At 44.3% G+C, this 21509-nt stretch overlaps 1 protein-coding gene across 7 annotated transcripts in view; it reads right to left on the bottom strand.

Annotated features, from left to right (window-relative positions):
* Window positions 1–21509, bottom strand: part of PRKAG2 (protein kinase AMP-activated non-catalytic subunit gamma 2) — a 2090293-nt gene that overhangs the window by 785827 nt on the left and 1282957 nt on the right. Inside the window, exon 1 of one of the 7 annotated variants that reach the window (XM_069647773.1) lies at window positions 9086–9772. The exons of 4 other annotated variants lie outside the window; for them this stretch is intronic. In XM_069647773.1, coding sequence (XP_069503874.1) covers window positions 9086–9176 — 91 coding nt within the window. In that variant the 5' untranslated portion in view covers window positions 9177–9772. Of the gene's footprint in view, window positions 1–9085; window positions 9773–21509 lie in introns of those variants that run through there. 2 more of the 7 variants (XM_069647777.1, XM_069647772.1) reach the window with 2 other exon arrangements.

Below are 21509 nucleotides of genomic sequence, written 5' to 3'. Positions count from 1 at the left end.
CCACTTTTTTTAGGGGGCTGACACAACCCCTGTTGGGTGATTTTGAGGCCAGCATTAAAAAAAGAAGTTTGCTTGCTCAAGTGTTTGGCTACTTAGATTTCACTCCAGGTTATCATGTTTCCAGTGCAAACGCTTACCCACAAGACCACATAAAAGTGTAATTAAAGCACACGTCTTCTGTTTTGATTTTGTTTTCCTTGGAATATTTAATTATAAATTGTTGGCTTAAAAGGTGGCTCCTTTTTATACTTGCCAGCATAGTTACTGGAAATTCTCCTCCCTCTAATTATTTGTCCTGCTTTATTAATTTTTGGAAGGCAAATGCCCATTTGTCTTGTGCACTTTCTCCTAAAGAGAAAGGCCAATTGAACTAAATGTGTATATTTCACATTATAATATGTTCAATTACTGTGCATATATGAATGGGTGGCAGCTTTTGATTTTTGCTACGCGACCAGAAATTCCCACACTGAGTGATGCGAGGGAGCAGTACCCATCCCCAGGTAGAAACAACACATTTTACAGCAGGAAGAGGAAACAAAAATATGACTTACAGCAACATGGTCTAGACATATAACATTTCAGCAACATTCCCATTTTGAAGTGAGCAGCACTTGCTAATTTTGCAAGATGCATGCTAACTTGTCACCAATCCTGAGCCCAGCAGGAGAGGAGACAGAAAACCTGCCACAACCATTGATTTTGCTGAGTATGGCAAGGAGAACCGGTGCAACTACGCCCTCTGCCCCCATTTACTCCACGCCTATGCATATATTATTATGCTCCCACTCCACAACTTATTTTTCAGACTTGAGCCATGTTCATTTTGTTAACATTTGAAAACCTGAAAAATTGCTTACTCCCCTGCCTCAAAACCTCCCAGGTAAATAGGCTCAATTGCGCTTTAAGGGAATTCTGCGGTAGACACAACCTGCCCTGGCTGCTCCAGGGCCAATGCCTTCCCTCACATGACATCCTTGCAACTTCCTTGGAGTTTATTCCTTTTGACAGCCAAAATAATCCTTATCTGTAGCTTCTGAAATAAAAGCATATTGCTTGTTTTTTGCAATGTGGCCAAATATATATTCAATACAAATAGAAACAATTGGGAAACAGCTGCAAAAACAGCAGATAGCTTCAGTTAGCAAAACACAATCACAATCAATTTTTCTGAAATGCCTTTCGAAGTCAGATGGTGTTTTCAAACAAAAGTTTCAAAAAGACCGTTTACAAACAATATTTCTACCAATTACATTTGAGAAGAGATGTGTTCAAGTTTCTGAATTGCAGACTGGTCTCAAATGCGGGGTTCTTCACTTAACCAAAGTGTGTTCTCCCAGCCAAATCCTTTTATCTCACTGTGCCTTATCTGCCAAAATCAAATGTCTGTTTAGGGTATTCAGCTCACACTGGGCCTAATTCACAGAGCGTTTTCCAATGGAGTTTTGCCATTATAATACCGTTCTGTGAATTAGGCCGTCTGCTACTTCAAAGAAGCCTCACTGCTGATATTGCCACATAGGTAAATGTTAATAGTGACAATTCATATACTGGACGTTACAGTTTATTTCTCTCCAGCCTTACTCATGGCAACGTGTTTTTAATTTAACCTCCCATGATACCGTTGCGTTTTGAAGACTCATTCTGCAATATCATTTTCTGTAATATCACTGATGTCACTATTTATGCAAATAAAGGAGGGGCCCATACACATTTTGCTGCCCAGGGCCCCACAAATTCTAGGGCCGGCCCTAGGGAAAAGAACAGGTAAGAATCAGCAGCTAATCAACTAAAAAAACATAATCGCTAGAAGAAAGACACGCATATGCTATGTGCTACTGGTGGCACCATTAATACGACAATTTAATGTGACGTTTAAAGCCACAGATGCTTCAATTTGAGTTTAGCAACGAGGCAGTCTTCGTTAACGCAGCCTAGCCCGGTGGGTTACGCGCCTGCTGAAGAAGTCTATGACCGCAGGCCCGCAGAATATTTGGCTCGTCCTTTCATCCTTCTGAGGATGATAAAAACCATGCTCTGGTGGGTTATGGAGGCGCCTATTTGCACAAAGATGGAGCACATTTCCAAGAATGAACCATGACAACAAGCTCGATGCTGACGATATTTTCCCATCGCTAATTAAGGGCAGTACCCCCAAAAAACCTAGCTGAAGAGCTCCAAACCCAACGCGGACTAACCAAGATTCTTGAAAGAAAATAGAAGCGCGATTACGTGCATTCAGGCAAAAAGCCTCTTTGGAAGTCAATTGCGCGTTTACAGACTCAACTATAAAGGAGAAAAGACGTGCTTTCTCCTTGAAAATTAATAAGGCTCCCAACATATCCAAAAAGCTCCCGGCCGTCCTCCAAGACCTTGATAATCCCAAAGCTGCGCGCTGTAACATAATCCCTTCACGAGCAATGCTTGACAATTTAGCTGACTTCTTTGAAAAACATTTTAAAAATAACTTCACCTCTGATCAAATCAATGGTGCTTTCACCACGAGACCGTTATTAAATTCCTTACTGAAGCTTCCCTTGTAAGATGCGAACTTAATCATAGATTCCTCAAATTGTTTCTGCTCCCCTTGCACCTTATTCCTCCTATAATCTCTCAAGAGATCTTCCCTGTGCTCAGTCAGAAACTAAGATGCCTGTTTCTTCTTTCCCTGAAATCATGGCTCGCCCCTTCATACTGGAAAGTTGAGGTGTTCAGACCCATTCCTAAAACCTCTTCTCGGATCTCAAGGGGCTGGGTAACTTTAGACCAGTGGCATTCAAACTTGTTCATACCAAGCCCCTCTCCCCTTAAGTAAAGATATTAGCTCCAGGGGTTAGGGGGGCGGGAGGATCTTTAAAAAATACGCAGATTTTCTATTAAAAGCAGTCACCTTTATTCTTCTTTATATTAAAAACAGTCATCTTAATCCCTTTTAAAAGAGTCCGGGGTCCCCCTGGACATCCTTCGGGCCCCCCAATTTGAAGACCACTGCTTTAGACCCAGGTAACAGCTCCCCTAACTGGCAAAACCGATGGATCGGGTGTTTACCCACCAAATACGGTCCTTTGTCGAGGATAATAATGCATTGGCCCCCAGTCAAGCTAGTGTCCATCCGGGAAGGGGCAGTGAACAGGTCCCCCTGCTATTTCTGTTGGACGCCAGATTACAGATACCTTGCACCTGTGCAAGTGCAAAATGTGCACGGTATTAGCACGAGGGCAAAGTTTGCCCTATTTTTAAAAACACTGGGACACATTAAAAATGTCGACTGTAGTACTCTCGAATGTTTTTAAAGTTGCGTAAATGTGTAGACCTGCCCGATTATTGTTATTGTTATTTTGCATTTATATAGCGCCGTATATACCATTGGTATGGTCTGAAGGCGCTGGTAGGTTGAACGCCCTTGGGAACCGAAGTTCAGATCGGTAGAGAGAGTAGAGAGAGTCGAGAGAGAAACGATTGCATCTCAACAAGTGCTGTTTGGCATATTTAAAGCACCAGGGAAAACATTGTCCTAGTGCTAAAAAGATACATTGTTGATGCATTTTTGCAACAGGGCAAAGTTTGCCCTAGTGCTAATACCATTCCGTATTAACACTAGGGCAAACTGTACACTGGTGCAAAAATGTAGTGAAAATGCATCTTTTTTGCACTAGGACAATGTTTGCCCTGCTGCTTTTAATATGCCAACCTGCACTTGTCGAGGTGTAGTGGGGTTATAATGTGCCCCATTGTTTTTAAAAATAGGGCAAACTTTGCCCTAGTGCTACTACTGTGCAAACTCTGCACTTTGACCGGTGCAAAGTGTCTGTAATCTGGCAGGTCTACACATTTACGCAACTTTAAAAACTTTCCAGGGTACTACGGTCGACATTAACCCCTTGCTCGATCATCCCAAGTTAGGAAGACAAGGGTTGGGGTGAGGTGCTTCTTTCTTTTGGCAGCAAACAGGTGGGATCAACTGGCAGCCCACCTGAGAAACAAGCCATCCAAATGACATTCAGAAGAAAACTAAAAGCAACACTCATTCAGGACACACTACTATTCTCCGCACTGACATCATGACCTTTCACTACGCAGATCGCAAACGTGACACTTATGATGAAAGATTTTCACTCCATGCAAATAACCACAAACACAAATATTAACAATAGCGACAAGAGACCGTTGAGATTGCGGTGGGCGCTACATCAATGGCCACAGGGGACCTAGCGTTACCGTGTGCCGCCCGCACACACGCTCTCCTGCCACAGCGGAGCGCCCTTATCTGCGGGCAGCAGGTGGGTGGCTCTGGAGGCCGGCGGCCCGGCATCCCCTCTGTTGGGAGTGATGAATTCTGAAACACAATGTGAAGAGCGACAGGACGGCCTGGGCATGTTTATCTTAGCGCAGGCACCTGTGGTGATGTGCACTGTGCCGCTCGCCCTCGGGTGACCCTGCGCAGCACAGCACTGAGGCCTTCTGCGCCTGTCTGCGCTCGCTTTTCTATTATTTACACCGAGTTTGTATCGGTTGTTTTCATTGTTTACGTGTAGTTCTAAGGTCCCACAGTAATGCGATGAAACGCAAATCGTTCTTGTGTACAGGGACGTCATTGCGGGATCGCCAGGGTTTACAACTGCGACCCCTGAGGTCTCCATTGCTACCCCTAAAAAAAAAAAACATGAATTTTTAAAAAACAAAAAACAAAAAGGATCCTGCACTGTGGCCAGCAGCATGTGGCTCTGTGGGCAACAGCATGTGGCTCTGTGGCCAGCAGCATTTGGCTCTGTGGGCTAGCAGCATGTGGCTCTGTGGGCTAGCAGCATGTGGCTCTGTGGGCTAGGAGCATGTGGCTCCTTTTTCTGGAGTGGCTGGTTTTCTGATAGCTATAGCCGTCAAGATAGCTCATTGGGTTGAGCGATCGCTGCTGCAATGTGCGTGTGATCTGCAGGTTTGGCTCCTGGTAAAGTCAACTCAGCTTTTCATCCTGCTGAGGTTGATAAATGAGTACCAACAGAGGTTGGGTAATATTGTATGTATATGTGTTCTATATGAAGCGCTTAAGCATAAGTGCTATATAATAACACATCATTATCGTTTGGCCTTGGACGTCTGCTTACATTCACAGTGATTTGGTAATATGGGCCTATACACACTGATATTAACGATACATATGGTGATCCATTCTTGCATGAAATATATATCACTTTACAGTGATATCGTAACCATATTTTTCATAGTGTACTTAGAAACAATGCTACGTGATGCCACTTCCTGTTTTGGCAAGGGTTAGAAGGTCGTGTCCCATCGCTTCCTGTGACGTCACTTGATGGGGTGGGGTCAAATGACATCACGTCCTGTGATATCATCAGAGGTCAAGGGCTTTGTGATGCCACTTCCGCTACCCCTGGCATTTTGGTGAAATTAAATCCCTGCTTGTGAAGCGCATGAGGACGCGATAATCCTTTTGAGGTTCGGCTGCCCTTTATGGGCCTGATTCGTGGAATTGTTTAGCGCTGTGAAAAACGACTTTGCGCTGCCAGCAAACACCCCGATTCACAGAGCGCTGCAAAGTACATTTTTACAGGGCAACTGCAAAATAACTCTTACCATGAAGTGGGCTCATTTAGCGTGGTGCAAAGAGTACTTTTACACTGCAAAGTGACTTTGCGCTGCAAAAATACACTTTGCACCGCTCTATGAATCAGGGTGTGTTGTTGGCCGTGCAGAGTCACTTTGCACCGTGCTGAACATTCCATGAACATGAACCAGGCCCTCCATTTTGCCCGCCGTTTAGCGCTGCATATTTCTCCTGCCTGTGCCCAATGGCCGCAGTTGAAACATGACATGGCTCCCAGGAGATCCGCTTTCTCCCAGTTGTCATCTGGTCAATTAACTCGGCGATGATGCGGGGAAGCGCGGGAATAGTCAGATGACAGGCTTTCTAGATTTTAAACATAGGCGGGTACATAAACGCCCTTTCCTTGACTGGTAGCCAAATCATAGCGCCCACCAATGCGATGCCTTCAAGAGCCCTTTCGGATAGGACTGTGATGTCTGCAGCCTCTGAAGGGAGCCTACTACACACACAGTGCCATAGTTCACACCACAGAACAGTCCTTCCTTTGCCATGACAAGTGGATGCATCTATATGTTTAATACCTCAGCAGATGGACACGGGATCTCAGGGCTAGTGTCTGAGGAACCGTTCACGCACCACCAACCTGTGCTAGCGCCAAGGTCAGAAACTTCAAAGTGTTAAGTGTTGTGCACTGATGTAGCCATTCAACAAAAATCACACAATTCAAGCTATTTTTCCCTTCCCCCTTTAGAGGCTCTCCTAAAATTAGTGGAAGGCGCCCAGGCAGGCTAACAAGAGTCAGAGGCGTAGCCGGGATTGTCTAACAAGTGGGGCCTGAAGCTAGTCTAGTTGGGCCTAGCGCAGGGGCATTAACATCTGTAAATGCCCACACAGCGCTGCAGAGGGGGTCATTTACAGATTTCGGGTGGGCCTTGCCCGCTCTGGCCCGACCCTTTATAGGAACCCTGACAAGAGTGCACCCCGGTGATAGCGGGCACCACAAACTAAACATAGGATCCTAAACTGGGGCAAGCAGGTGGCAAACACCGACCTCAACAGGGTCTGTAGCAGGCCCTCAACCCCTAGAGCTGCCCTTCCATCTCGGGGACCACAGCAGGACGGGGACATAGAGGGGAGCATTTTTGAGTCAACCCGTACAGCTCCCCAGATCCTCTCGGGTGGAGTTCTCCCTACACGGGACTGTGTTGGCGTATGCACGTGTCATTTATGCGTATGGCGTGTTTTCAGGTGCTGGAGGGGACTATGGTATTAGAACAGCAAGGCAGGATGAGGACGCTGATCGATCTTGGAGATGCTGTTCACATGTTGGAGCTGTGAAGCTTGATGCACTCACTTCAATGTTTACGGCATCATTTGCGAGCTTTTGCTGTGCATGCATGTAGGGCCGGCCCAGAGGTGAGAGCTGCACTCAGCATTCCGGTGAAAGCAGGGCTGGTATCGTGTACTACTGGCTGCCCAGTGACAGCACTAGAACCAGCAAGATAGCACAACGCGTTGAGCGCCTGCTGCTGATATCTGTGTGTGATCTGAAGGTCGCAGATTCAAACCCTGGCAAAAGCCAACTCAGCCTTTCATCCTTCTGAGGTCGCCAAACGAGTACCAACTTCAGTTGGGTACAAATAATTGTATGTAAACGTTATATGTACAGTGCTTTGGCGAAATCGCTATATAAATAACACATTATTAAAACATGACTCATTTTGCAATTGGCTATGATTTTCCAGTCTCTTGCTATATGTATGTAAACTTGACACTATTGCACTGCTCTTGTTCTCTCTCTGTATGATAATGATGTGTTATTCATATAGCGCCTTAATCCAAAGCGCTTTACAGAGCACATATTTACATACAATATCACCCAACCGAAATTGGTACTCATTTATCAACCTCGGAAGGATGAAAGGCTGAGTTGGCCTTGCCGGGATTCACACCTGCGACCTGCAGATCACGTTCAAATCGCAGCAGCGAGCACTCAACCCGCTGAGCTATCTTACCGGCTGCATGCACGTGACCCCTGGAGTGTTCCTATCTGTGATTGGTCCGTTCAGGCTCGCATGACTCAGTTTCATGCAATGTCCGGGGACATACCCTCCATTAGACATTGCACTCATTACGGGATTCGCTAATGACACTTCATCTTTCATAGGTATGTCGCATGAGGTGTTTGTTATTGCACAAACAGTAGTGGCTCCAAGGCCTGTTATTCGCAGTCATGCAAGTGAATTATTTTCCATAACGTTTTCCATGTTGATGCCCAGCAAGTGAGCCGCACAATGGGACCATAACAAACAGGTGCACGTCCTGCACGCTCGCTCTCATTTGCTAAGGATGAAAGGATGAGTCACCTCTGCTGTGACTGTGATAGTGCACAGTTCTGTAACGAGTGCGCTTAGAAGAACAGTTGTTTAAGCCGCATTAAAGACAGTTGCAATACATGAATAGACGAGCAAGTGCTTTGAGGGCAGCGCTCTTCGATGAATTTCAAGATCGCAACCGAAAGGCATCGCTGAGATATATGTGTGCATTATAAATCCACCGCAACATAACATACATTACCATAACAAAGCTTAACCTATCGGAATATATGACAAAGTAGCAAAACATTACATAAATTAGCATAGCAGTAAACATATATGACACAATAGCACATATATCATTTATCAACAAAGCATACCATGACACATAATAGCGTAACATGGTAGCATAATCTAGCACACCATGACATACGATAGCACAGGATAATATAACATATTAGCATAAAACAGCATACGAGACCGTAACAGATAGCAACATAGCATATTTTAGCACAACACAGTAAAACATACCTTCACATAAACTAGCATATTGTAGCATTACACAACATATATTGACACAATAGCACATATATTACTATCAGACAACATGACACATAACAGCAAAGCCTAACAAAGAATACCATGACACATAACATAGGATAACATGGCATAACACATATTAGCAAAAAAAATGCGTAAGATACCATAAAACATAACAACATAGCATACATAAGATATTAGCATAACACAGCTAAGAATGCTATAACATACGCTAGCATAGCCTATCATACGCTAGTGCAACAGGTATAACGTAGCATAATGTGTAACATAATTATACTACATGTATTTACATAATAATACATATATTTGCCTTAGTTAAAATAACACACGATGCCACACAAGAACAGGCCATGGCATATAATATAATAGGATAATATTGCATAATGAAGCATATAAAATACCATAACACGTAACAACACAGCACAACATTTTCTAGCATAATACAGCAAAACACCCCATCACATAATCTAGCATAACATAATTAATACATGATCGTGCAACATATGTCGAAAAGCATCAAATATAACCATAACATAGCATAGCGTCATAAAACATGACAGCGTTGCCTGGTACCTCGCTGCGGCCACTGGTTTGGCCTGGCCACGCTGTTTCCAGTTGGAAGGAGGCCCAAACAGCTATGTCTTACCTAGAATGCCATGGGGTTCCGATTGGCGCCGCTCCGCAATGCGCCCCTGATCCTTGCGTTTCTTGACCCTCAGGCTGCCGAAGCGCTTCATGGGCAGCGAGGGTAATCAACACCGCGGCGGCAGAAAATCATACCCGGTAGCACAGATCCAGCACAATATGTATATGATCAAAAGGGCGCGTGGGTCAAGAAGGGGCCTGCCAACCTTGGCTGAGGGATAAAGAGAAGGTCCTTGAAAGCCAGTAGAACAATAAGTGCAAAGTCCCTGATGCGCAGTTAGTGGGTAACTTGCGCAAACTCCGGCAAGTGAATGAGTAAAGGGGGGCGGGGGTCGAATGAATAAAGAGACTTGTATAGCACAACTCTGCAAAGCGAAGCACCTCCAGGAATTCAGAAAAGCGCAGTGCTGCTGCGTGCTCCTGTCAGCCAGAAGTGGCAGACCCACAGCACGCCTGCACTCTGCGCACGGGCCTCCAATCGCCGCTGCGCGCCGCCGTCCTTTACGCACCCACTGAAGGCTGGCTGCCCTGGGGGGAAGAGAAGAGAGAGGCGCGAGCTCTGACGTCGCCGCGTGATATCGCACGGGGAAAAGTTCACCGGGGCGCAGATAACGAGCCTGCGCTACGCAGAGGAGGCACGAGGAGGACCCTGGGCCTTCGGCGTCATGTGCACTTGTGCAGGAGGACTCTTTAAAAAGACTGTAAAAGGAAACCGGCCCGGGCCAGACAATCCTTGGCAGCCGCTGGCCGCGGCGCATTCCCGCCGGCCCCTGACATCACGCAACTATTTTCATGCGCGGTGCGGCCGCGCGCCCTGCGCGATAACGCAGGCGGGCGTCAGGTGTCTGCGGGAAGCACACGCTCCGCACGGGCTGGCAAGGGCGCCGCTGGATTGCAAATGCTACCGACCGCGCACCCCTCTCATGTTTTCCATTGTAAGCTTTCATTTATTGTTGAATTTTTATCGTGCTTCCTCCACACGCTGCAGACAAGTCGAAACATACGAAACGGACCCTTATTTGTTGAATATAACAACATTGCACGTTAAGTGAAACTATTCTTGAACATAAATTATATCACATGTATCAAACGAGGATGGATGAAAGGCTGAGTCAGTGGGTGGGGGTGTTTGTCACCTCTGCTCTCCTCCACCAAGCTCCTGAGTGAGGGAAGCCAAGAGTATTTGAAGTGATGGGGCTTACCCATTTTTTGCCAGAGAGCGCACTGCACTGGACCACGAGCAGACAAGATAGCGCCTGAGCTCGCTGGAGAAAAAGTTAGGCATTCCTTTGTTAAAAACAAAGGACTGCATATTCCAAACCAGCCTCTGCGGTGCTCTGGAGACTCACCCTGTGCCCCTCACTCTTTCTGCTGACAGCCTTTCAAGTGGGGGAAATGGATAAGTGATGTCTCATTTAATAAGCCATTGTTTTTACACATATGTGTTTAGAATTTCATTATTAAGAACTGAACATGGGGCATTTGTATTCTGAAGGCCAGCACAAAGCATCAGTTAGCAGACCAAATCTATGCATTCTTCCAAGAGAATTAACGTGCCACATAGAAACAGTTTTAAATGATGTTCTTTATTTTCATGTCTTTTTATTTGCCATACCAAAACCTTTTTTGGTATATTTTTAGATACATATGGTGCATGCCTGGCAAGGTTAACTGTCATTTTCTTGCTTAAGTATTTTAGTGGCTGCTTTGGGACATGGCCTAAATGCATCCTCTCAGCATCAAAGGCGTTTTCATTTTCTTAACAAGCCAGCCACTGCCTAGCGCACACCAGAGGGCACCTCAATGTCACTTGGCACCTTGATTAGGAAAGCAGGGTTCGCTGTGTGTTACCATGAAGACTGTAGTCCATGGCAAATCAATGCATTGATATGTGTGCAGCAATGATTTGTGCCCTGGACAAGTCACCCTGTTGGTTAATGGCATCTATGGGGTGCTCGTCTATGTAACAACACATATACTTGTTTTTATCTGATGTGTCCCATGTCCATGCAATAGCACATTTGATCATTTTGTGTATGTGGCTTTGACGAGTATGCCATACTGTCAAACTAGAAATTATATCGTGCCTCCTATTGCTATGCATATATGTATATTGGCCTATGCCAAGCTGCTAACAAGCTGCTTATAAACTACATGTGAATAAACTCGCATTGCATGGTCATGACCTTAGAAACCATGTAAACTCTCATTTTGGGTCAAGCCGCCATTTTAGGTTTTCTTGCTCTATAAAGTCACCATGTGAGCTAAAATTGTAGCCTATGTTATTCAGAACAGAACTCGTTTGTCATGACCTCTGTACAGCTAATGTATAACTTGCCTGCAGGCCACTTGTTAGGGTCATGAGCTGAGACCTTGTCCTTCTGCTGACCTGTGTGCAATGGATTACCTGTATCACTGAAACTGATCTATAATTGAATGAGAACACCTGCTTAACTATATTGTATAAATTAAGTCCCACATTGTAATGTTAGGCCTAGAGCATACATTATTACCATTTCTTCTTGTTAATGTATAAACCTAAGATGAACTAGATTTGACCTGGCAAGGGACCCTAGAGCAGTAACGTATTTATGGAATGGTTAACCCAAAGGAGGGCTGAACAGCAGGCTTGAAATGTATAAAAGCCTGACTGTTTCAATGAATATTTGCACTCATTGAGCACACCGAACCACGCCGGAGTTCGCTGTATTGTATTGAGGGTCGATAGCTATCTGAATTTTGTTCTGTTCTTTTGTAACTGGATTCAATATAAAATAAAGTACTTTGTATGTTCCTTTGTAACCTGTGTTTGGTGTGCTTCCTTTTTGGTTACCCTGCCTCATATTATTTCCTTGTTTTCACAGTTGGCGCCCGGAATAGGGACCCTCAAGATTGATGCCGGATTATTGAAGGTTGACGCATGCTATCGGACCGGGATCGGATGGTGTGACATAACGGGCCTGACTGAACGAGACGCGACACCTCAACAGCGCTGCACGATCCGTTCCCTGGACGATAGCCGTGTGGTCTGAGACGGCATCTTGACGAGGGTCAATTTTTTGAGGCGGGCAGATTTGCCGAAATCACCATACACAAGGTAAAATTCGTTAGGTAAGTCCTTTGTAAACCGATCGGTCCTCCTTAGGTTTGGTCAGGTGAGTCGTTACCCGACTCTTAATTCAACCCTGACAATTTGAATTTGGCGCATTGTATCTGCAGACACAATTATTGACCAGGTAACACCGAGTATTTGAGAAATGCCTGGGAAATTGTCTAGCTGCTTTAGGGCATTATTCCGCAGCGATAGACAATCTTTGGAATTTAGCCGCCCGGCACCACAGGAGGGGTTGCCGGCATGTACTATGTACTGTAAGCATGGCATTGGAAGTGTAGTATTTATTAAAATTTGGCACAGACAAACCAGACATGCCTCCGAACTTCAGTGGCCAGGCAATGGTAGTTTTGAGATCCCTCGTATTGAATATTTAGAGTCAGTCTTGTTAAAAAAGAAGGCCAGACCTGCAGCATTTGATGTTTTGCAAAATTGGAAAAGAGAAGCGTTGCAGCAGCTTACAAGTAGGGAAAAACATGTGCGCCGTCATAAAACAAATGCTGAAAAGGCGTGGTTATATGATCAGGACAAACAGTCTGAGTCGGTTAGGAATATGGACAGGGCTTTCTCACTCGGTATTCAGAAAATCTATCCTTCTAAAGATCTTCATGTTTCTGATGAGTTTATCGACAAATTGTTAAATGAACGAAGGCCTGGTGCCTCTGCACCACCTCCGTATGTTCCTCTTCCTCCTGCTGTACCTCTTCCTGCTGTTATTCCTGCTCTTCCTGCTCAACCTGTTGTTCCTTTTCCTCCAGTTGTTGTTCCTCCACCTGCTCCTCTGCCTCTTCCCATTGCACCAGTAATAGTACCTCCATTGAATTTGCCTGCACCCTCACTCCCAAGTAGTTCTGTACCGCTTGTAGTTGATCAGGGTGCAGGGTCGAGGATTGTTACTCGTAATACTGTTCCTACCGAAAAGAAACATGATTTGTTTGCATGGGCTAAGCATTGTATGGAGAGAGATGATCGAGCTAATGTTCTTGCCACACTTTCTAATATGGATAATTTTCCTGAGAAAAATGTTTTCATTGAAGGTTTAGGGATTCATTTATGTGTAATGTGGGGTAAATTAAATAATGCAGACCTCCCACAAGGGTTGAGGGACCTGAATACTTTAGCGTTTTCAAGAGACACTGTGGAGAAGGCACATGAGCATGTTGAGAGGATATTTGAGTATAGAAAGGAGTTGGAAAGGTTACGGAATGAGGATGACGAAGAAGAAAGTATGTATGTACAGAAACGATTTCTTCCGTGTCGTAAATCGACATCTGAGGAGGCGCAAATTTGTACAAAAGATGCGATTAGATGGATTTCAGACATATCGATAACTCTAGTTGAGGTATATGACACATACAGTCAATATACGCTAGAAATGCAGAGGAAAGTGATACAGGTAATGGTAGAGTACCTGCAGGATGAATGTTTAAAGAGAAAGGTTAGTTGTCCCACAGAGTTATTGAGCATTTATAAGAGAGCTTTTTCACTTGACACTTCTTCAACTGCTTTAGTGCTCGACTTAGCTCTGTTGCTCAGTAAGTGTTCGGAGTTGCCTACATCTCAGTTGCCTATGAGAGAGGTTCCTCCGACATTTGTCCCAAAGGTTGAGATTCCTGCTAATGCTGCAACAGGTACACCTGCTGTGGACATTCCTGCACATTATGTATCGCAGTTTGTTCACGTCCCGTTTTCACGACAGGAAGTGAATACTATTAGACAAACTATTCCTGACATTAGGAAAAATCCGACAGGGTTCTATAAAGAGATAGAGTCCATTTTGCAGTCCTCAGTGTTTACTCTAGGCGACATTGATTTGCTATTCCCTGTACTCCTGCCTGAAGATTTGTGGAAACAAGTTAGCAATGTTCTGTTTCGCAATTCTTGACTAGACCTTTGCCGCAAGAATTCAGTAATGTACCAGAGTATTTGTGGGCAGTTGATGACAATGATGTCGGTGTTTTGCAGATTGAGCCTGTTAAAATAGTTTTGAAACATGGAATTAAGCTGCCCCGTATTCCACAGTATAAGATCTCAGTTGAAGGCGAGCAAGCTTTGAAGAGCATTGTTTCCGATTTTGTGCATCGTGGGGTGATTGAGGAGATTGCAGGAAGTTTGTGCAATAGTCCGATTTTACCCGTGTACAAAAAAGGTGATAATGCAATTCCATTTCGTTTTACAATTGATTTACGTGCCATTAGTAAAGTCGTCGCTCCGCAATTTCCAATTGTGCCTGATGTCACGACAATATTAACCATGATTCCAGCTACGGCTACTCACTTCAGTGTTGTGGACCTAAAGAATGCTTTCTTCAGTATTCCTATACATGGGGATAGTAGATACTTGTTCGCGTTCACCTTAGGGGGACGCTCATTCACATTTACTCGTGCACCTCAAGGTTATACTGAGAATCCTAGTATTTATAGTAGGGCTTTGAAAGAGCAGCTTGATACCCTTGGATTGCCCCCTACTTGTACGTTGCTTCAATATGTTGATGATTTGCTTTTAGCTGCTGACTCTGAGAGCTCTTGTAAAGAGGGCACTGTGTTGTTGCTCATCCATCTAGCTAAGCATGGTCACAAAGCTTCACTTAAAAAGTTTCAATATTGTTGCCAGGAGGTCGCCTATTTAGGCTATCTCCTGTCAAAGGAGGGAAGAAGATTGACACCTGAAAGAATAAAACACATTTCTGGCATGTCTGTCCCAAATACACAAAAGGAAGTTAGAGCCTTGATAGGTATGGCTTCTTACTGTAGGTTATGGATCCCAAAATTCTCACTAGTGATAAAACCAATGTTGGCCTTGACGAAGAAGGGTATTTCTTTGCCATTGCCATGGAATATGGAGCATCAACATTCATTCGAGTTGCTCAAGACTGCATTATGTTCGGCGCCAGTTTTGGGCACACCGACCTATGAGAAGGCCTTTGTGTTGTTTGTGCATGAATGTGATGGATGTGCTTTGGCTGTATTAACGCAGGAACATGGAGGGAAGAATAGACCATGCAGTTACTACTCTTCCGCCCTTGATCCTGTTGCATGCGCTTTGCCAAGATGTTTGCGCGCTGTCGCTGCTGCTGCTGCGTCTGTAAAACAGAGTGAGGGAATGGTCCTAGGCCATGATTTAACCCTGATGGTGCCTCACTCTGTAGATATTCTATTGAACAAAACCCAAACGCAACACCTCACTTCCGCACGACTGACAAGATATGAATTAATCTTGTTTGCTCCCCACATTCAAATTAGGAGGTGCTGCGTTCTTAATCCGGCTGAACTCCTACCTTTCCCGCAAAATACTGTTTGCGGTGACGAAGAGTCACATAACTGCCTATATACTACTGAACAAGATACAAAAGGCAGAGTTGATTTGAGGGACACTCCTTTGGATAACCCACAAGGGGAGCTGTTTTGTGATGGCTCCTGCTTCAAACTACTGGATGGTACATCCACAGCTGCTTATGCAGTCACTACATTGAGTACGGTTGTGGAGACCAAGAGAATTACGCATAACTCTGCGCTGGCTGCAGAGATTATAGCATTGACTCGAGCTTGTGAGCTTTCCGAAGGGCTAACAGTAAACATATATACTGATAGTCAGTATGCCTTTGGGGTGGCTCACAACTTTGGGAGACTTTGGTCAGAGAGAGGGTTTTTAACTTCGCATGGCACCAAGATCCAACATGGCTCCCTGATAGTACAATTGCTTTCAGCGCTTGCGCTCCCTAGTCAGTTAGCAATCATTAAGTGCGTAGCACATCGCAAGATTATCGATGATGTAGGAAAAGGGAATGCTTTCGCTGATCAAATAGCTAGACAAACTGCCTCTGATCTCTTCACGGAGATGTATGTTTCAAGGGAGACTGTAGATGCCTATGCAATGGATGAGGGTGTTGGGTCTGTACGGGATATCCAAGCCGATGCCACATTAGAAGAATCCAAGAGGTGGGCTGAGGGCTTGGGGAAACTCGATGATGATGGGTGTTGGGTGGACATGGTTGATGGGAAATGGTTGCTTCCTAATGCCTATATAGTAATGATGGTTACCATGGCACACGGTCCCACACATGTGTGCGCTCAACAGATCACGAGAATGTTAGAGAAAGTCTGGGTAAATGATAAGATTTCAAAAATTTCCCAGCATTATGTCCAAAATTGCATGATTTGCCTACAACACAATGTGGGAAAGGGGACAGCAACTCCAGAAGGTAGCTTTGGGCCTCCTTCTGTCCCGTTTGAAGTGATTCACTTTGACTTTATTGAAATGGAGCGATGTAACAATCTAAAATATGGCCTTGTGGTCATTTGCGCCTTTAGTAAGTGGGTCGAGGCTTTCCCTGTTAAAGACGCTACAGCCATGACCACTGCAAAGACCATGTTAAAGGAATTCTTCCCACGGTTCGGTTTGCCGAGAGTTATCTGGTCGGATAATGGTCTGCATTTTATCGCTGCTGTAATTCTACAGATATGTACGGCATTGCAAATTGACAAACGATTCCATTCGGCCAGACATGCTCAGAGCTCCGGATAAGTGGAAAGACACAATGGTATCATAAAAAACAAGCTCGCTAAGACGTGTGCCGGCACCAAACTAAAATGGCCGGACGCCTTACCGATCGTGTTACTTTCAATGCGGACAACCCCTCAAACTAAGACTGGGCTCTCTCCCTTTGAGGTGGTAATGGGGAGACCTGCTAATATTTGGGGTTTGCCTAAAAGCTGCGCATTGCGCGATGTAGAAAATGTACTTCTCTCCGAGTATTGTAACCAATTGACTAAAAACCTGTTTTCAATTTATCACCAGGTGCGAGAGGCATTGCCGGTGAGGTACGAGGGCCCCGGTCACAGTCTACGACCAGGGGATTGGATCCTCATTAAATCCTTCGATAGAGCGTCTTGCCTCGCACCACGTTGGAGGGGCCCCTACCAGGTGCTCCTGGTCACTCAGACTGCGGTGCGGGTAGGAGGACGTCGCCACTGGATCCACGGCAGCCACACCAAACGGATCCCACACCCAGTGATACGATACAGAAGACGCAGAACCCCTTTCCGACATTGAAACCAACGTACCCGAAACGGCAGACGGTGGAGAGAGAGTATCGGAGGCCGTTCCGGAAGTTGTAAGGCCCGACAAAACGGCCATCTTGCCTCCTTGCTCCCCCACTGCATCGTTTGTGCATCATCCATCTTCTGATCCAACTTCTGTTCACTCGCCACCTCCTGTGGGAAGTGACGACATCCTGTCTGCTGATTCTTTTGCACCGGAAACTGTGAAGTATAATCTCCGCCCAAGGAGATAGGTTTGCAATAAGGCTCTTGCTGTACAATTGAAAGAATTTGAGGGCTTGCCTTTTTTTGGCCCAATTGCATAAAGGGTTCTGCTGGCTAAGGGTTGTGGGAAAAGACATTAAGAAGACGCGGGACCGGAGTCGCCAGCAAACAAACAATTGGTGTTTCTCGATTGAAGACGACAATGCCCGCATCCGCTACCATTCGTTCTGAACTTTTGGACAAAAATGTGACTAGGAGAGACAATGAGCAGATATGTATGGGGGCCCCGAAAATGTTTTGTTGTCTACTGGTGATAATCACGGGACTTTTAGTAACTGTTGGTTGTGGGTTTTGGTATTTGGAGAGAATGTACCCTTTGAATGATTTCCTACCTGTTGAAAATATAACTGTTGTTCCCACTCCTTCTGTGAAACTACATACCTTGTCACCTAGAGATCTTTTGCATAGACGGAATTATCAAAATAACACACTACTTCTAATTATGAATGCTACCCATGCAATCTTTAACAGAACCAATTGTTGGATCTGCTCGCATTTACCGCAAAATGGGGATAAGGGGCTAGGTTGGTATATTCACCCTTTACCTTTGACAACTGCTTGTTATGCTTCACTTATAGCACTGTTCTTTGGCCGATGGAACGATAGCATCTCGGGTAACTTTGATGGCACTAATTTGAATAGTTTTGAGAAACGTGTTCTGACTCCCCTGGGATGCTCGCTTTTCGCAAATAGGAGTAAGCTCAATATTGCTTCTATTAGGCCTTCTGATAGACTGTCTCGTCCTTTCCAATCTTTGATTTCCTTTAAAATGGCTCCGATAGGCAATAAGGATGCTGTGCCTCCTTCTTATACTGTTAACCATAGCCCCGATTCAGTTTCTTTCTGCATACAGAGGAATGGCACCCGGTCAATGGGAGATTTTAAAGATTGTGCCAACGTTGCAAATTTGACTGGGGAAGACAGACCTTTGTATGTAGGCAAACCTATCTATTTTGATTGCGGTAATGTAGCATTTCCATGGTTGCCCAGGGATTGGCAGGGAACTTGTTATCTAGGAATCCTGTTACCTGGGGTGTTTATAGCAAGTACTGTAGAGGTTTCGAAGGCTCGTCCACGGCGGGACGAGAATGGCGACACTCTAGCACAGGTTTTAGGAGATGTAGCGAAATCATTCCTTCCATTCTTTGGGCAGATAGCGAATTCCAAGGATATCAGGAAACTAGCGAGAGTACTGGAGAGAACCATCAACCGGACCACAGATATACTCTATAATATGACTTTAGAGCAGAAAGCAATCAGATTGGTAGCGCTTCAGAACCGGATGGCATTAGATGTCATTCTGGCTGAACATGGTGGAGTATGTAAACTAGTGGGGTCCGCTTGCTGTGTTTTCGTACCGGATTCCTCCCCAACTATTTTTAAGGCAATACAGAATCTGCACATTCTTAGTTCAGAAGTGCATGTTCCCGAGGGAAATTGGGATCTTAGCGCTTGGTTCTGGGACTTCTTGCGGTCTTGGGGTTGGAAAGTGCTTTCAGTCTTGCTGATTATTTTGGGAATTCTGCTATTTCTTTGTTTTTGTATCCAATGTCTACCAAGTATATGTTCAATGCTAGGGGGATGTTGCGCTCAGGCGATAGGTACAATAGGACATAAAGTGTATGCCCCGGATAAAACCTCTAAGGAGTATGTACTGAAAGAGATCTTAGTAAAAGATCTAATGGCGATAGATATTTCTGACAGCTATTCAGGGTGTATGGACGATGACACATGGAGTTATTTGCAGGGAGATCAGAAGTAGTTTAGCACTTGGCATAGGCCAAAAGGAGGGTTTGTCAAACTAGAAATTATATCGTGCCTCCTATTGCTATGAATATATGTATATTGGCCTACGCCAAGCTGCTAACAAGCTGCTTATAAACTACATGTGAATAAACTCGCATTGCAAGGTCCTGACCTTAGAAACCATGTAAACTGTCATTTTGGGTCAAGCCGCCATTTTAGGTTTTCTTGCTCTATAAAGTCACCATGTGAGCTAAAATGGTAGCCTATGTTATGCAGAACAGAACTCGATTGTCATGACCTCTGTACAGCTAATTTATAACTTGCCTGCAGGCCACTTGTTAGGTTCATGAGCTGAGACCTTGTCCTTCTGCTGACCTGTGTGCAATGGATTACCTGTATCACTGAAACTGATCTATAATTGAATGAGAACACCTGCTTAACTATATTGTATAAATTAAGTCCCGCATTGTAATGTTAGGCCTAGAGCATACATTATTACCATTTCTTCTTGTTAATGTATAAACCTAAGATGAACTAGATTTGACCTGGCAAGGGACCCTAGAGCAGTAACGTATTTATGGAATGGTTAACCCAAAGGAGGGCTGAACAGCAGGCTTGAAATGTATAAAAGCCTGACTGTTTCAATGACTATTTGCACTCACTGAGCACACCGAACCACGCCAGAGTTTGCTGTGTTGTACTGAGGGTCGATAGCTATCTGAATTTTGTTCTGTTGTTTTGTAACTGGATTCAGTATAAAATAAAGTACTTTGTATGTTCCTTTGTAACCTGTGTTTGGTGTGTTTCCTTTTTGGTTACCCTGCCTCATATTATTTCCTTGTTTTCACAATACTGTGCCCACACTTAAACACAAATAAATCAGGAAGTTTCTTCAAATTGTACATTTGCTAGGCCAAATACCCCTTCTACACGCCACACCATGATTTTCACTAGCTACAGGCCAGTAGTAGTAAGAGATGGCAATTTTCTTTTGTTATATTGCCATGAACAGGAGTCAATAACATCATGTTGAAATAGAATCTTGTATTTATCACTTACTAACAACACTCTCACAAGATATGATATATGTGGCTGTGTAAATCACTTTAAACCGGTTTGGTTTATGCTATCTAATAAACTGAAAAATATACATACATTATCTATATACCTTTTTCTTGGAGCACTTGCATAGCGGTGTATCCCCTTGAAACTCAAACTATTATTACAGTAAAACATATGTGTTACCCATCCCTGCAATCTGCAGCATGAAGAACCTCTACAACTAATAAACCAAGAAACAAACTCATTAATTGAGATAAGCGCGGCTCAAAGGTCCGTCAATCCAACCACACCAATTTTTCACAAAACTAATAACAGATGCTAATGTCAGCTCTGTTAGATAAAGCATTGGCCTGCTCTTTGTTTTTGTTGCAGAAATTAGCCCTGAGGCCTACATAACGGTGAGGAGGTAGTGGCTGTGGAACTGTGGAACCTTTACCATGCATTAGAAGCAGGTTTGGTTTAAAACGTGTCATCAGCTTATTACTGGTAAGCTTAAAGTTTGTAAGATGTACAATATTTTCTGTGTATCCTTTCTGTGCATTGTTTATTGGGTGTCTTTTGTAGGGTATCTTTTCCTGCCTATAGATATAATTCCTTCAAGATGTTTCTGTACTGCGGCTGGGCATGGTCATACTGGACCCAGATCCTCGTCATTTAAAATTCTCCAGAAACAAGAAGCAAACAAGCCCTTGTACCCCACAGGAGTCGCTGATGTTGCAGCCATTTTATGCTCACATCCAAAAACATAAGCTGTCCAAATGAGTATGTTTGGTTCATGGTTACAAACATTGGAATGTTAGGGTGAGCGTTGTGAACAGTGAGATGAGCACCAAGCCATGTGTCTGTTATGTATTTAGAGATTTACACATACAATACTTTTATCGCAGACGTGTTTAACAAATGTAGAGATCTGTGATCACTGCTATATTTTTGAAATGGTATTTTCGCCAAGGTATTTTGAAAGGGTACAATAGGAGCTACTAAACTGTGCATCTTGGAATGATAACCTTCTATCAGAAAATAATTAATATTGTTAGTCAATTATTGCCCCGTGAGAAATACAAGTGAGGTGGTACGCACAGGACGCTTGCAACACAGGAATAGTGGTCAGTGGGCCCTCAGACAGGCTGATCACTGCGCAATGTGCCAGTATGGACAGTTTGAAACTGCATTCAGGCAAG

Source organism: Ambystoma mexicanum, chromosome 2q, assembly GCF_040938575.1.
Source record: "Ambystoma mexicanum isolate Mex_15411 chromosome 2q, UKY_AmexF1_1, whole genome shotgun sequence".
Taxonomy (NCBI): domain Eukaryota; kingdom Metazoa; phylum Chordata; class Amphibia; order Caudata; family Ambystomatidae; genus Ambystoma; species Ambystoma mexicanum.
The sequence above is the reverse complement of the archived record's forward strand: the minus strand, read 5'-3'. Positions and strand labels throughout refer to the sequence as shown.